Source organism: Arachis hypogaea, chromosome 16 (genome assembly GCF_003086295.3).
Source record: "Arachis hypogaea cultivar Tifrunner chromosome 16, arahy.Tifrunner.gnm2.J5K5, whole genome shotgun sequence".
Lineage (NCBI taxonomy): Eukaryota > Viridiplantae > Streptophyta > Magnoliopsida > Fabales > Fabaceae > Arachis > Arachis hypogaea.
In genome coordinates, this window is record NC_092051.1 from 144,462,908 (window position 1) to 144,474,938 (window position 12,031).

General features: G+C 31.6%; 1 protein-coding gene and 1 long non-coding RNA gene across 3 annotated transcripts; both read right to left on the reverse strand.

Annotated features, from left to right (window-relative positions):
* Nucleotides 1-3,601: 3,601 nt before the first annotated feature.
* Nucleotides 3,602-6,526, reverse strand: LOC112697484 (mitochondrial metalloendopeptidase OMA1). Its single transcript, XM_025750681.2, has 4 exons — nt 6,277-6,526; nt 4,924-6,004; nt 4,654-4,802; nt 3,602-4,106 (listed from the first exon to the last, which is right to left on the reverse strand). The coding sequence occupies exons 2-4, from the start codon at nt 5,860-5,862 to the stop codon at nt 3,854-3,856; spliced, it is 1,341 nt and encodes a 446-aa protein (XP_025606466.1). The 5' UTR covers nt 5,863-6,004; nt 6,277-6,526; the 3' UTR covers nt 3,602-3,853.
* Nucleotides 6,527-10,246: 3,720 nt separating this feature from the next.
* On the reverse strand, nt 10,247-11,990 carry LOC112697485 (uncharacterized). Of its 2 annotated transcripts, none has more exons than XR_011874634.1 (3): nt 11,723-11,990; nt 11,509-11,586; nt 10,247-10,948 (listed from the first exon to the last, which is right to left on the reverse strand). It is a non-coding gene; the product is annotated as an uncharacterized lncRNA (long non-coding RNA). The 2 variants fall into 2 exon arrangements; XR_011874635.1 differs by having other exon boundaries at nt 11,509-11,577; nt 11,672-11,971.
* Between the last annotated feature and the right edge of the window lie 41 nt (nt 11,991-12,031).

Genomic DNA, 12,031 nt, shown 5'->3' on the forward strand with positions numbered 1-12,031 from the left:
TCCATCTTTATGAGGTCTATAACTTGTTGACTTGTTGTACTATCAAAAAATATAGCAAGCTATATAAAAACAAAACTACATTAAAAAAAATAGAATTAAAACTGAAATTTTATACCACATATAATATTAAATACAAATTTAATAATAAAAATATAGTAACATATAAAAAAAATTATAAAGTAGCACAATGACCTCTTTTATAAATGGTTTTAATTTGATATAAATTTTTATTTTAAAAACAATTGTATAAACTTTTTTAAATAGTTTTATTTTGATATAGCATCAAATCAATGTTCTTTTATTTTTTATTTTCTTTTATATTAAATTATAAGAAAATGTAATGTTTGAGAAAATAAAATATATTAATTCTTTAGTTTAAAACTTATTCAGAATTAAGTTAAATATGTAATTACAGTAAAAATTATGATTTAAGTTAAATATTTTTATTTTATATTTTTTACACTTAATTTAACGAGGAGTGTTAGGGACAGTACTTTTGTTAAATTCTGGCTAGCACTTAACTATTAAAAGAAAATTGAATGATTCTACACCATTAGATACAATCTCATACTATTAAAAACATCATTAATAGCTAAAAACCACAAAATCTGTTGACCCGTAGACTTTCTCTTAATTTAAATCCTTAATCATAATTTAAATAAAATAATTAAGTTTAAAATACAATTTTATTGTTCTCTCTTAGATACAGTATAATAATTACACTTTAAATATAAATTAGTTGTATTTTATTATATCTAAAAAATTGTAGTCACCTAAAAAAAAATATCTAAAAAATTGTCTGCTAATATATTACTTGTGCTTTGCTAGGGCTAGTTGTGCTCTGCTAGGACTATTCTTTGGAGAATCCTAATTTTATGCCACATTGGTTTATTAGTGAGGCATAATTCTGCTGCATCTCAACTGAGGATTGCGGGAGAGATCCTATTTGTTTTCTCTATAATTGAGGATTCATCACAATAAGAAAATTGCTGAAGAGTTTCACTTTGTTCTTCATCACAAAAAGACATCTTATTTAACCAATAAATGGCAGCAGAGGAAGTAAGGCAAACACAAAATTCATATTTGTTAGGAGAAGAGGAGATAGTATAGATGGAAGAGCAAGATGTACGTGAAGGAATTGAAAATTGCTCAAGAAGTGTAATAGGAAGACTCATGGCGGATAGAGGCTTTAGTGGGGGCATAATGGAGGCAGCACTTAGTGCAATCTGGAACCATCCCGATAGCTTTCGAGTCAAAGCTCATGGTGACAAAGTGACAATGTGTTTCAGTTCTTTTTTAAACGCAAATCTGACGCCATAAAGATAGAAAAGGGATTCCCCTTTACTCTTTCAACAGGTTGTGATTCACATAAAACGATGGAGTGCAACTGTCAAAATAGAAGAAGATTTCACACGGATTCCAATGTGGGTGTAAATGTGGACTATCGAAGTAGAGAAGTGTTAGGAGGCAGTAAGTTAAGGGTTTATTATTCTATTCTCAGTTTTCATATTTACTTGATACATTCACTAGAATTTATTATTGACTTGAGCGTCGGAGTATTTTTGCGGGTATTCTCGCAGCCATGTTCAGTCCAGGCCGAAGTATTGCTCTCCTCCTCCGTCAGTAAACTGCTCGGAATTGCTAAAACTCGGCCACCCCAACACACGGACGAATCACTAAACAACATCAAAACTTAAACCAAAATACAGAACCAGACCCCTCACACAACCACCAACACATCCTACCTCCCACCAATATGCATAGCCCACAACAGTACATTAATTATGTCTTACCCGAACCAATTCCAGCAGTGAAAGAAGACCATGGAGGAATGCAAATTGTCTCAAATGTTGAACTCGCAATAGGCGGTCGCAATAATATGAAAGGAGGAAGCAGAAAAAGGCTAAAACTAAAACGTCTAGCAAGAAAGGAGGAAGCAAGAGAGAGACTATTTGTTGGAATCGGCCGTAAAAGAAGTTCAGAACAAAAGGAAGATGACTTGGAAGTGGATAGCATGAGCAATTCAGACACAAATCTTGCTGAAGTGGAGCACCGTGCCATCCCAAAATGGGCACCGCAACAATCATGAAGATGCTCACGTGAAACTGCCGGGTTTGGAGAAACTCCAAAAGTTCACAACATAAAAGAGATATGGATTTCCTATTCCTCTGAGGTGCTGTTTCTGAGTGAAACAAAGCAACAACGCTCATGTGTTGAAAGGCAATTAAAGGAATGTGGGGTAAGGTGTTCATGGATTGGATCATATCTACAAATCTATAGTATTTATTTGCATTCGATTCAGAATTTACGGATATAATCCGATCTATAACATGATTTGATTGAATCCACAATCTAACCAGATTGGATCATGAATATATATCTGATCCGTATATCCGCACTAAATAATATATATATGTTATTTTTATGTTTTATTTCTATTAATAATTATTATTCATATATGTTATATTATTTTATTTTTTGTTATTTAAAAAAGTTGGTTTAATAATATTTTAGAAATAAATATGTTTAAAAAAATAAAAAAAGGTTTATCAGCGTGAAAAAGAATTTTACTTTTTTTATGTAGAAATAAGTTTTTTTAATATGTTTTTTATTTTACAGATATATTCGATATCTGGTAAATATATGGATCAGATCTAAACATAAAAAATACAGATATTAGATCCAATCATACAAAATGCAGATATTTAATGCATATCAAATTGAGATTTTGACCATACCGAATTTGATAAGCAAAATTTTTTAATAGAAAATAACATTTTGTATTTTGGATATAAATAAGATAGATAATAAAATTAATTTAGTGTGATTGAGTGGTTAGCTTATTAGTCTTCTTAGTTCTTAAGTATAGAGAGTTTAAATCTTCCTTTTTACATGTAACAATCTATTAGCCAATTATAAATCTTTAAGGATATGTAAGGGGTTCTAATTGTATATATAACAATCTGTTAATTTTTAAAATAAGTAAATATTGAAAAAAATTATTTTGAAAACAAAGAAATTATATGGAAATCAACCATTTTTTCTTATTGAAAAATTATATAAAAAGAATACTTAGAAAGGTGGTTTAGCTTCATGATTTATTATATTTTTCATCATAAAATAAAGAATAATGATATATCATTCAAAGAAATGTGCTAACTATCTCAACAAAATATATGGCATTTAACATTCTTTTTCTGTTTCTCATCCACCTCCTTTGTCAACATCGATACCATCATCACCTATTGAGGCTGAACCCATAAGCATCCTTCCTCCTTTTTTTAACCGGTTGTGAAAGTCTTTTCTCCTAATCCTTACCTTTATCCTGCCCCCAGTTTCATATAATCCTTTGTAAGCATGATAATATCAACCTTGCATGCATAGTCATAAACTTGAGGTTCAATTGACTAAATAGCTTTTCACTATATCAGAGCAGCACTACCTTTTCTCCATCTCTCAACAGTATAAAGCAATCAAACGCCTTCCAACCTAATCCATCACGAGCAAACTCCTCAAAAATACATTCAATAATACTTTTTTAACCTTTTATATGAGCATCATACACTTGATTTGGTTGTTGCAATAACATGTACTGAACACATGAAAAAATAGTCACTTTTACCTTAGAAATACTTTTGAGATGTTACAACAGATGATCTAATCAATAATTTTCTTTGAAACACTGTACAATTAACACTTCACATAACAAACATCTATCTGTGAAACTAAATTGTTGAAAAAATTCAGCATACAGAAAATTGCCTAGCTTTTCTTTTGGCTAAAACAGAATTCCTTCAAGTTTCATCTACACGTTCTTTGTTGATTCTGGTGTGCAAATATAAGTGACGCTAGTCTAAAGAAATCCTTCAATACTTCTTCCAGACCTAGCATTCTTGTATATGGTGAATGCTTCTTCCATTATTTTGGCCTGGGAGAGCAACTCTGCTCTCTTTCTTCCAGATGGATGAGTAGAGAGATAGTCCCTGAGTGCCGAGTCACCACCGGTGACTTTTCCCAGCTTCTCATACACTGTGGGTGCTACCCGTGGATCATATCCGGCGGAAGCAATTAAGAGCAAGCCAATGTAATCGGCTTCCATTTCCATCCTGAAAACAGGATTTAGTTATAAAAAATTGAAGGAAGAAAAAGTTTCAACTTGAACAAAATATCTACCACGCGGAACAAGTACAAGCAGGATGTACATGATTATATTTAAGTATAATACGAAATTTAAAACATTGACATGTTGATAGATGGCACACAATAATGTCTCGAGGGAAATACAATTGAGGATGAATGAGAAAAGACATGTCAAAATTTGATAACTGTATCACAACACCACAGTTTCAAATGAATTATTAAATCCCATCTCACTCAGAAATTTTATTCAGAAAAGATATCAACTATCATTCACTTAATTGAAATTATGGTAAAGCATATGGTAAATGAAATGGAGTTCTTATTTGCTTGGAACTATCAAAATCTTCTATGAACTAATATGTTATGTGGAATAAAGCACTAAAGCAATCCACAACAGCATTCTACACTATCTTGACAGTCATGACAAACATGATGTTAAGTAAAATGCAACAAGTGTAATCAAAGAACCACAGAGGAAATTGACTTATTAGAAAGACATGAACGAAGTTATACCGTCGAGAGAATGGTAGCCTCAAGAAGAGAGAAGACATTGTGTTGACGATATCAGGGGTGACAAATTGATAAAGAATCAACTGCAGGATAGCAAACCACAAGTTCTTCGTTATACCTTCAGCGCTGTGTCGGGCCACAGCATGGCCAACCTAATTAAGAAGAAAAAACAGACAAATAAGCATAGATATCTTTCGGGCAAATTAATAAACCAAGAACCTCCTACAAATCTTAAACTGAAAAAACAATTAGTTTAACAAAGCACAATTATACCTCATGTCCAATTATAGTGGCAATCTCAGCATCACTTTTAAAATGTTCTAACAATCCGGTGAATACAACAATCTTACCACCAGGTAGGCAAAAGGCATTGACAACCGGCTCATTGACAACAAGCACCTCCCAATTCAATCCATCGAGATGCGAGGTAGCTGGCCCTTTCTCGTGGCCTTTCTTTCTACTTTGCTGAACCCAACTGTCATCAAGGATTTCATCTTCTTTGGGCCAACCACTTTCTGCCTTGCCATCAGCACTAGCATCAGTCAACGATTTCAAAGTCTCCTCAGTATGCCCTTCAAACCCTGTGACATGTGCTGATGCATAACCAACATCACTCCAAATTTGTTCCTTGCTTAACCCTCTCTGCAAGGCATCAATGATTTCCTTTGATATCATCCTTATCCTCACACTCTGAGGGTGTATAGGAGGCAAGATCTTTCCCTTGAAACTCTCCTTCAGTTTCTCGAATTCAGCCTCCCCAAGTTGCCTCTCCATGGCTTTAGATAACAAAATCCAGTGGGTTCTCTTGGTATATGGAATTGTTTCTAATTTCCCAAAATACATAGTTATCAATATCCCTGACCCAACCACCACAACAATGAATACATGTCTAGGATTCTCAAACCACTTCCTTGGCCCTCTAGGCCTGAAATGATGCACATTGTAGGGATCCACATAATAGAACCTCCTACCCCCAACATTAAACTGGTTGTGCAAGTTCCTATTAAATCCACCACCCCATGTGACTACCCTAGTAGGAATTGAAGAAAAAGACTTGAACCCATTGGCATTCGACACCTTAGAACCCGAATCCAAATACCTAGATTGGAATATCCTCGAACCACGTTGGAAATTTTTATTTTGGGGAAGAACCTTTGAAGCCAAGGTCCGAAAACAATCAAGAGCAACCTTTCCCTTTCTATAAGAACCCATGCTAAATACACAGGGATTACAAAAAGGCCTATAAATGGAAAATTTCAGAACTTATGGAGGTGAAATGAATTAAAGAGAAAAACTAAAAGAACATGAATGAAGTAGTAGAAAAGGCTTCGAATGACAATGATTACAAACAACCCTGCAAAAGAGAGAGAAATGAAGGTTAGATAAGAGCATGAAACATTAAGCTACTTAACTCGATTTTCATTAATTCCCGTCAAAATCAAAATCCAATTTTTAAAGTTCAATTGTAAAGAAGATAGAACCTTTACAACTAGCCTGGCATGAACTCAATGAATCATGCAACACAAGCAGAGAAGAAGGTAGGTTGCTATATATAACATGGAATCAGCAATGAATAAATAAATTGAATCATGATAATCAAACCAATAGAAATGAAGAGCAACTCACCAAAGGAGAGGGTTAAGGTTCGAAGGCGAATAGGGAGACGCAAACAATCGAAAAGAAGAGAGCATCTGAGAATGAGAGAGAAGAGAAAGAAATGGGGATCGAGAAAGAACGAGAAGAAACGGAAAGGAATGAGGGACGGGATTAGCGTGATTATTGAGACATAACCCAATTCCCGTTCACTGTACTAAAATATTTTCCGAATAAATAATCACTCTACCGAATCAATTTGATTATTGTGCCAAAACTTTGATCAAGTAAATCACCGTTTATTTTCCGTGCACCAAAGATTATTAAAAATTATTAAAATTTATTAGTTTTAGTTATTATTTAATTATTAATTTTTAATTTAATAATCTAATAATATACTTTATCTCGTATATTTAAAATATCGATGATTGACTAATAACCAAAATTAATAAAATTTTGATGATGTTTTAATAAAAAATAATAATATTTGAAAAAAAAACAAAATATAATACTTTTATTTAGGGATGTACATGAGTCGGATCACACCGGATTTGGCTTAACCCAGATCCGACTCGAAATATAGACTGATCCTAATTTTTAGATCCTAACCCGATCCTAGACCCGATGAAACCTACGCATCTTTGGGTCGGGTGAAAATCGGGTGAAAACCGGGTAAAAATCGGGTCTTTAACATGTAATAATTACTTAATCTCCAACAATTATTTCACAATTTACATAGTAAAACTCACTTAAAAAAAATATAACAAGAATCAACCATTCTCTAAAATTAAAGCATAATCATAATCAATACTAATATTGTCTAATAACACCAAATATTTAAATCAATATAAATAACACAATATTATGCACTAGTCTAAAGTTTTATACATTTTAAACATAAAACATTAACTTATAATCTTATAATGACTAATAACACAAAATATTATGATTTATAATATTTAAATTTCACATAACAATAGCTATCATCCATCATTAATAACACAAAATATTAATTGTGTATGATGGCCGGGTCACCGGGCCGAGTTCGTGCGGCTCGAGTTATGGCCCGGACTCGACCCTAAATAATGACCAGGTCTATTTTTAAGACTCTTATCCGATCCTAAATCCAATAAAATTACACTAAATTAGCCTTTAAAATATTCAAAATCAAGCCGAATCTTCGAGTTGGCCGGGCCATGTATACCGCTATTTTTATCACCCAAAATTTGTTTGCTTTTTTTTAAGAGGAGGAGCACAGATCAAGTGGGCTCATCCCAATCTGGGCCCAGATTATGAGTTCGTTTTTGGTTATTTAACATTATATATACTACTTCGGACAAAAAATGTTATATATAATGATATATTAGTATAATCTACTCTTATTTGTTATGTTGCTTATGTATAAAATTATAAAAGTCAAATTAGTTTAGATGAGATAGGAGTCATAGGACGTGGAGTCCTGTGATCTACTCGGATTCAGAGTGATTGGAACCTGGAAAGAGTATTTTGGAAGCTACTCAAATTTACAAGAGAGACCGATGCTAATTCATTCTAGGGGTATAGTTATTAGAATCAAATTGTTCAACAGTATTGAATTTAGAATTGGTAGATATAAAATAATTAAAAGGTTAAAATTAAAATTTAAAATATATATTATTGTTGACACTTTAACAATAATCAAATTTCAATGCAATTCCTAAAACAGTAGTGCTAGGGGATTAGTACATTTGGTAATTTATATTCATTAATTAATTATTATTAATATTTTTAATAGTATAAAATTATATCTAATAATATGAAATTATAATAAAAAGTGTTGGCTCTCCTAAGATATTCTCTTCTTATCTTTTATTTAAATAAACTAATAGAAGAACCAAATTACTCGATTTTTTTAAATGGATTTTAAAAATGTGATTCCTCTAAATTATATAATATATAAATCGACCTAGACTTTTGTGTTTTAAATAATATATGAATCATGTTACCCTGGAACGATTTATGCATAAATTTTACAAAATGTATATAAATCGTCCTAGGCCACCATGAGTTACATTTTTTTTATCCTAAAGCTCATTACCCTAGTACGATTTATGTGTAACTAGTCATCCCTCAAGACCCTAGCACGATTTATGTATTACTATAGTAAGGCACATTAGGATGGACGATTTACATTAAAAAACACAAAGCCCATGACTATGGAATAATTTATGTGCCAAAGGAGGTTATAAATAAAGGAAAACTATGAATATCGATCCACAGTGAAATTGAGAGTTTTAGGAAGATGACTGTGAAAATGTGTTTTTGTAGTTCATTGCTAGAGAAAAATTGATGAAAAAGTAAGGGTGTAACGTTCAATAGTAAAAAATAGGTCAGAGTGTTCGTAAATCCTTCAACGAATCTAAAGAATTTACGAAATGGTATATTATAGAAGTAAATAAAATTCATATGAATAAAATTAAATAAAAAATAAAAAATTTTATACACAGTATAAATATAACATAAATATAGTACAATAAAATATACAAAAAAAATAAAAATATCATAAAAATTAATAAAAATAAGAATTTATATAACAATATTTGTCATATAAATAAAAAAATATAATAAAAATACAATAAAAAATTATATGAACAAAATCAAATAAAATAAAGAAAAAGATTTCATAAAAAAATATATATATAAAAAATAGTATAATAAATAATAAAAAAAATAGTATGTACTCTAAAAATATAAGATCAGCATACTAAAAAAATAATATAAAAAATATAAGATCATATTGTATTTTTATGTACATGATAAATATTTTTTATATTCTTTTTTAGTGTGCTGATCTTATATTTTAGAGTACGTATTACTTCTTAGTTCATATGAGTTTTTTTTTATCATTTACTAAACTATTTTTTATATGTATATTTTTTATAAATTTTATTTTTATTTGATTTTATTCATATGATTTTTATTTATTTTTATTTTATTTTTTATTCATATGACAAATATTGTTGTATAAATTCTTATTTTTATGATATTTTTATTTTTTTTGTTTATATAAATTTTTTTATCTTTTATTGTACTATATTTATGTTGTATATAAAATCTTTTATTTTTTTATTTGGTTTTACTCATATGAATTTTATTTACTTTTTATCGTAATTTTATTTACTCATATGAATTTTATTTATTTTTTTATTTACTTCTATAATATACTATTTTGTAAATCCTCTAAACTCAGTTGAAGGATTTACGAACACTCTGACCTACTTTTTACTGCTGAACATTACACCCTTACTTTTTCATCAATTTTTTTCTTGTAATGAACTACAAAAACACATTTTCAGCTATTTTCCTAAAACTCTCAACTTAACTATGGATCGATATCTATGGTTCTCCTTTATTATAACCTATTTTAGCATATAAATTATTCCATAGTCATAAGCTTTGTGTTTTTTAATGTAAATCGTCCCAAACCATATTAATACATAAATGGTGCTAGGGTCTTGAGAGATGATTAGTTACACATAAATCGTGCTAGGGCAATGAGTTTGAGGATAAAAAAATGTAACTCATGGTGGCCTAGGACGATTTATATACATTTTGTAAAACACAAAGGCTTGAGACGATTTATATGTTTTTAAGCATTGCATTTCATGCATAAATCGTCCCAGTGTAACATAATTTATATATTATTTAAAACACAAAAACCTAGAACGATTTATATATTATATAATTTAGGAAAATTATGTTTTTAAAATCCATTTAGGAGAATAAAGTAATTTGGTTCTTCTCTTAATTTATTTAAATAAAAAAGCCTAAAAATAACATATATAAAAAATAGACATTAAATGCAAAGGACATACCCAATTACCCATGGTTGTTTATGTATTCCTTCACTTAATTTGAAGCATATAAACTCAATTACCACTCAAAAGTTATTATGTAAACAAGTACAGACTTTGATATAACAAAATTAAGAATGATATTAACTAAATCAAAAGGCATGGTGATATAAACAAGCAAAAGAGACTTTTTTTTTTTTTTTTCACTGGAAAGGGAGGAAATTCATTCAACGGGAACCAAAAGGTCCAGCAACGCCAAATTGAGTACATGAATAGGAGCATCCTCCATCCACAGAGAATTTGAATTGACAGGTGCTAATTGTGCTACTTCATCAGCAATTTTGTTTCCACCTCTCTTTACATGATTGAAACTAACTAATCTAAAATTACTTACTAGATCTAGAGCATTAACAATGAAAGTTCCAAAACAAGAGTCCAAATTACCTCCTTTTTTTGAGAGCATTCACAACCTCTATATTGTCACTCTCTAATGTAATATTAGAAAAACAACACTCCATTGCTAATTTTATACCAACAAAGACTGCATAAGCCTCTGCCTCTCGGGGTTCAAGTGGGTACGGTATGACCCATGAAGCTGCTGCCATTATTTGGCCTCAATTGTCTCTAACTACCACTCTCACACCACCATTAAAATTTCTGAAGATTGCAGCATCAACATTAACTTTCAGGAGTCAGGACAGAGTCTGGTGGGCACTCCCAATTTTGCATTGATGGACGCTGCTGCTCATTCCCTCTTGTCCTCGTTTCCTCTCTGATCTGGGTTTGCCAAAATTCCTCAAAGAGTGATCTAGCTTTTCCCAATCTTCTTCGATCTGCAGCACCTTTTCCTCAAACACCATGGAGTTTCTCGCCTTCCACAATTGATTCAGCATGTTACGGAACAAAACAAACACTCCTTAATACGCTTCTCTTCCATAGAATTATGATTCGCAAGTTTATAGTGGTCACTTCCAAACTTAGAAATTCAATGTTTCTTCTCTTATGATATCCACATAGATTCACACACAACTTACTTACTTGATAGATAAATAAACATCACAAATTTTTCCTCATTTCATTATCCAATAAATCTAGATATTTCCAATCTTGACCCAATCATCTTCCTACTTATCACTATTGATAAGCTCAAAACAATGCGCATAGCTGCTGCCAGAGTAAGCAACACACCTGAATAATTTCCCCTTGAACAGCTTTGCAGAACAATATAAGAACAATCCTTTCCATCAAAACTACTATGAGAGTTATTCATCTTCAAAACATATTATCTAATCACTATAACTAATCATCAATTTATCTAAACCAATTAGCATCAATTTATCCAAAACTACATTAAAACTGAAAATACTAAGCATGAAAAATTAATAGATATTAAAGAATAACTGAAAAAAAAAATAAAACAAAAATCACCTACAGAAGCAGAAGTAGAAGTCGATTCAGAGGTGGAGCAGCTTCAGAGTTCGGAGCTTCAGCACAGCCACACCTAAATCAACTTCATCATTACAATTACAGCAAAATGACAAATTAATTAATTAGGTAAGAAGAATGTAAGAAGCTGTGAAGGATAGAGTGTGAACCACGGAAGACAGGGCCAGGGGGAAAACAGGGGAATGCAGCCAAGGACTCACCACAGCGGCTTGGCGACGGAACCGGCGAGAAGGAGGCGACGAAGCAAGAAGACGACGATGTCCGAACCAGAGGCGGCGATTGCTGGTTGCTTCTGTTTCTTCTCGACTGATCCGGCGACGACGAGACCAAGGAGGGCGGCGACACACGAAGTCACAAACTACGGGGGAACGCCAGCGATTGTGATTTGTGAATGAAGACCAAGAAACTGGAAAAATGGGAGACTCTGTTTTGGACACGAGAAACTGGATGTCAAATTTCAGTCCTTTTAAATTTTAATATTTTTTGGAGATACGGCTAATTAAAATTTT

Excerpts from the sequence above, each read along its gene's own strand:
- LOC112697484 (XM_025750681.2), bottom strand. The coding sequence starts at position 5,862 with ATGGGTTCTTATAGAAAGGGAAAGGTTGCTCTTGATTGTTTTCGGACC. Across the intron at positions 4,803-4,923 it reads CCACTATAATTGGACATGAG|GTTGGCCATGCTGTGGCCCG; the intron begins GTATAATTGTGC and ends CTTCTTAATTAG. Across the intron at positions 4,107-4,653 it reads AGGCTACCATTCTCTCGACG|GATGGAAATGGAAGCCGATT; the intron begins GTATAACTTCGT and ends TCCTGTTTTCAG.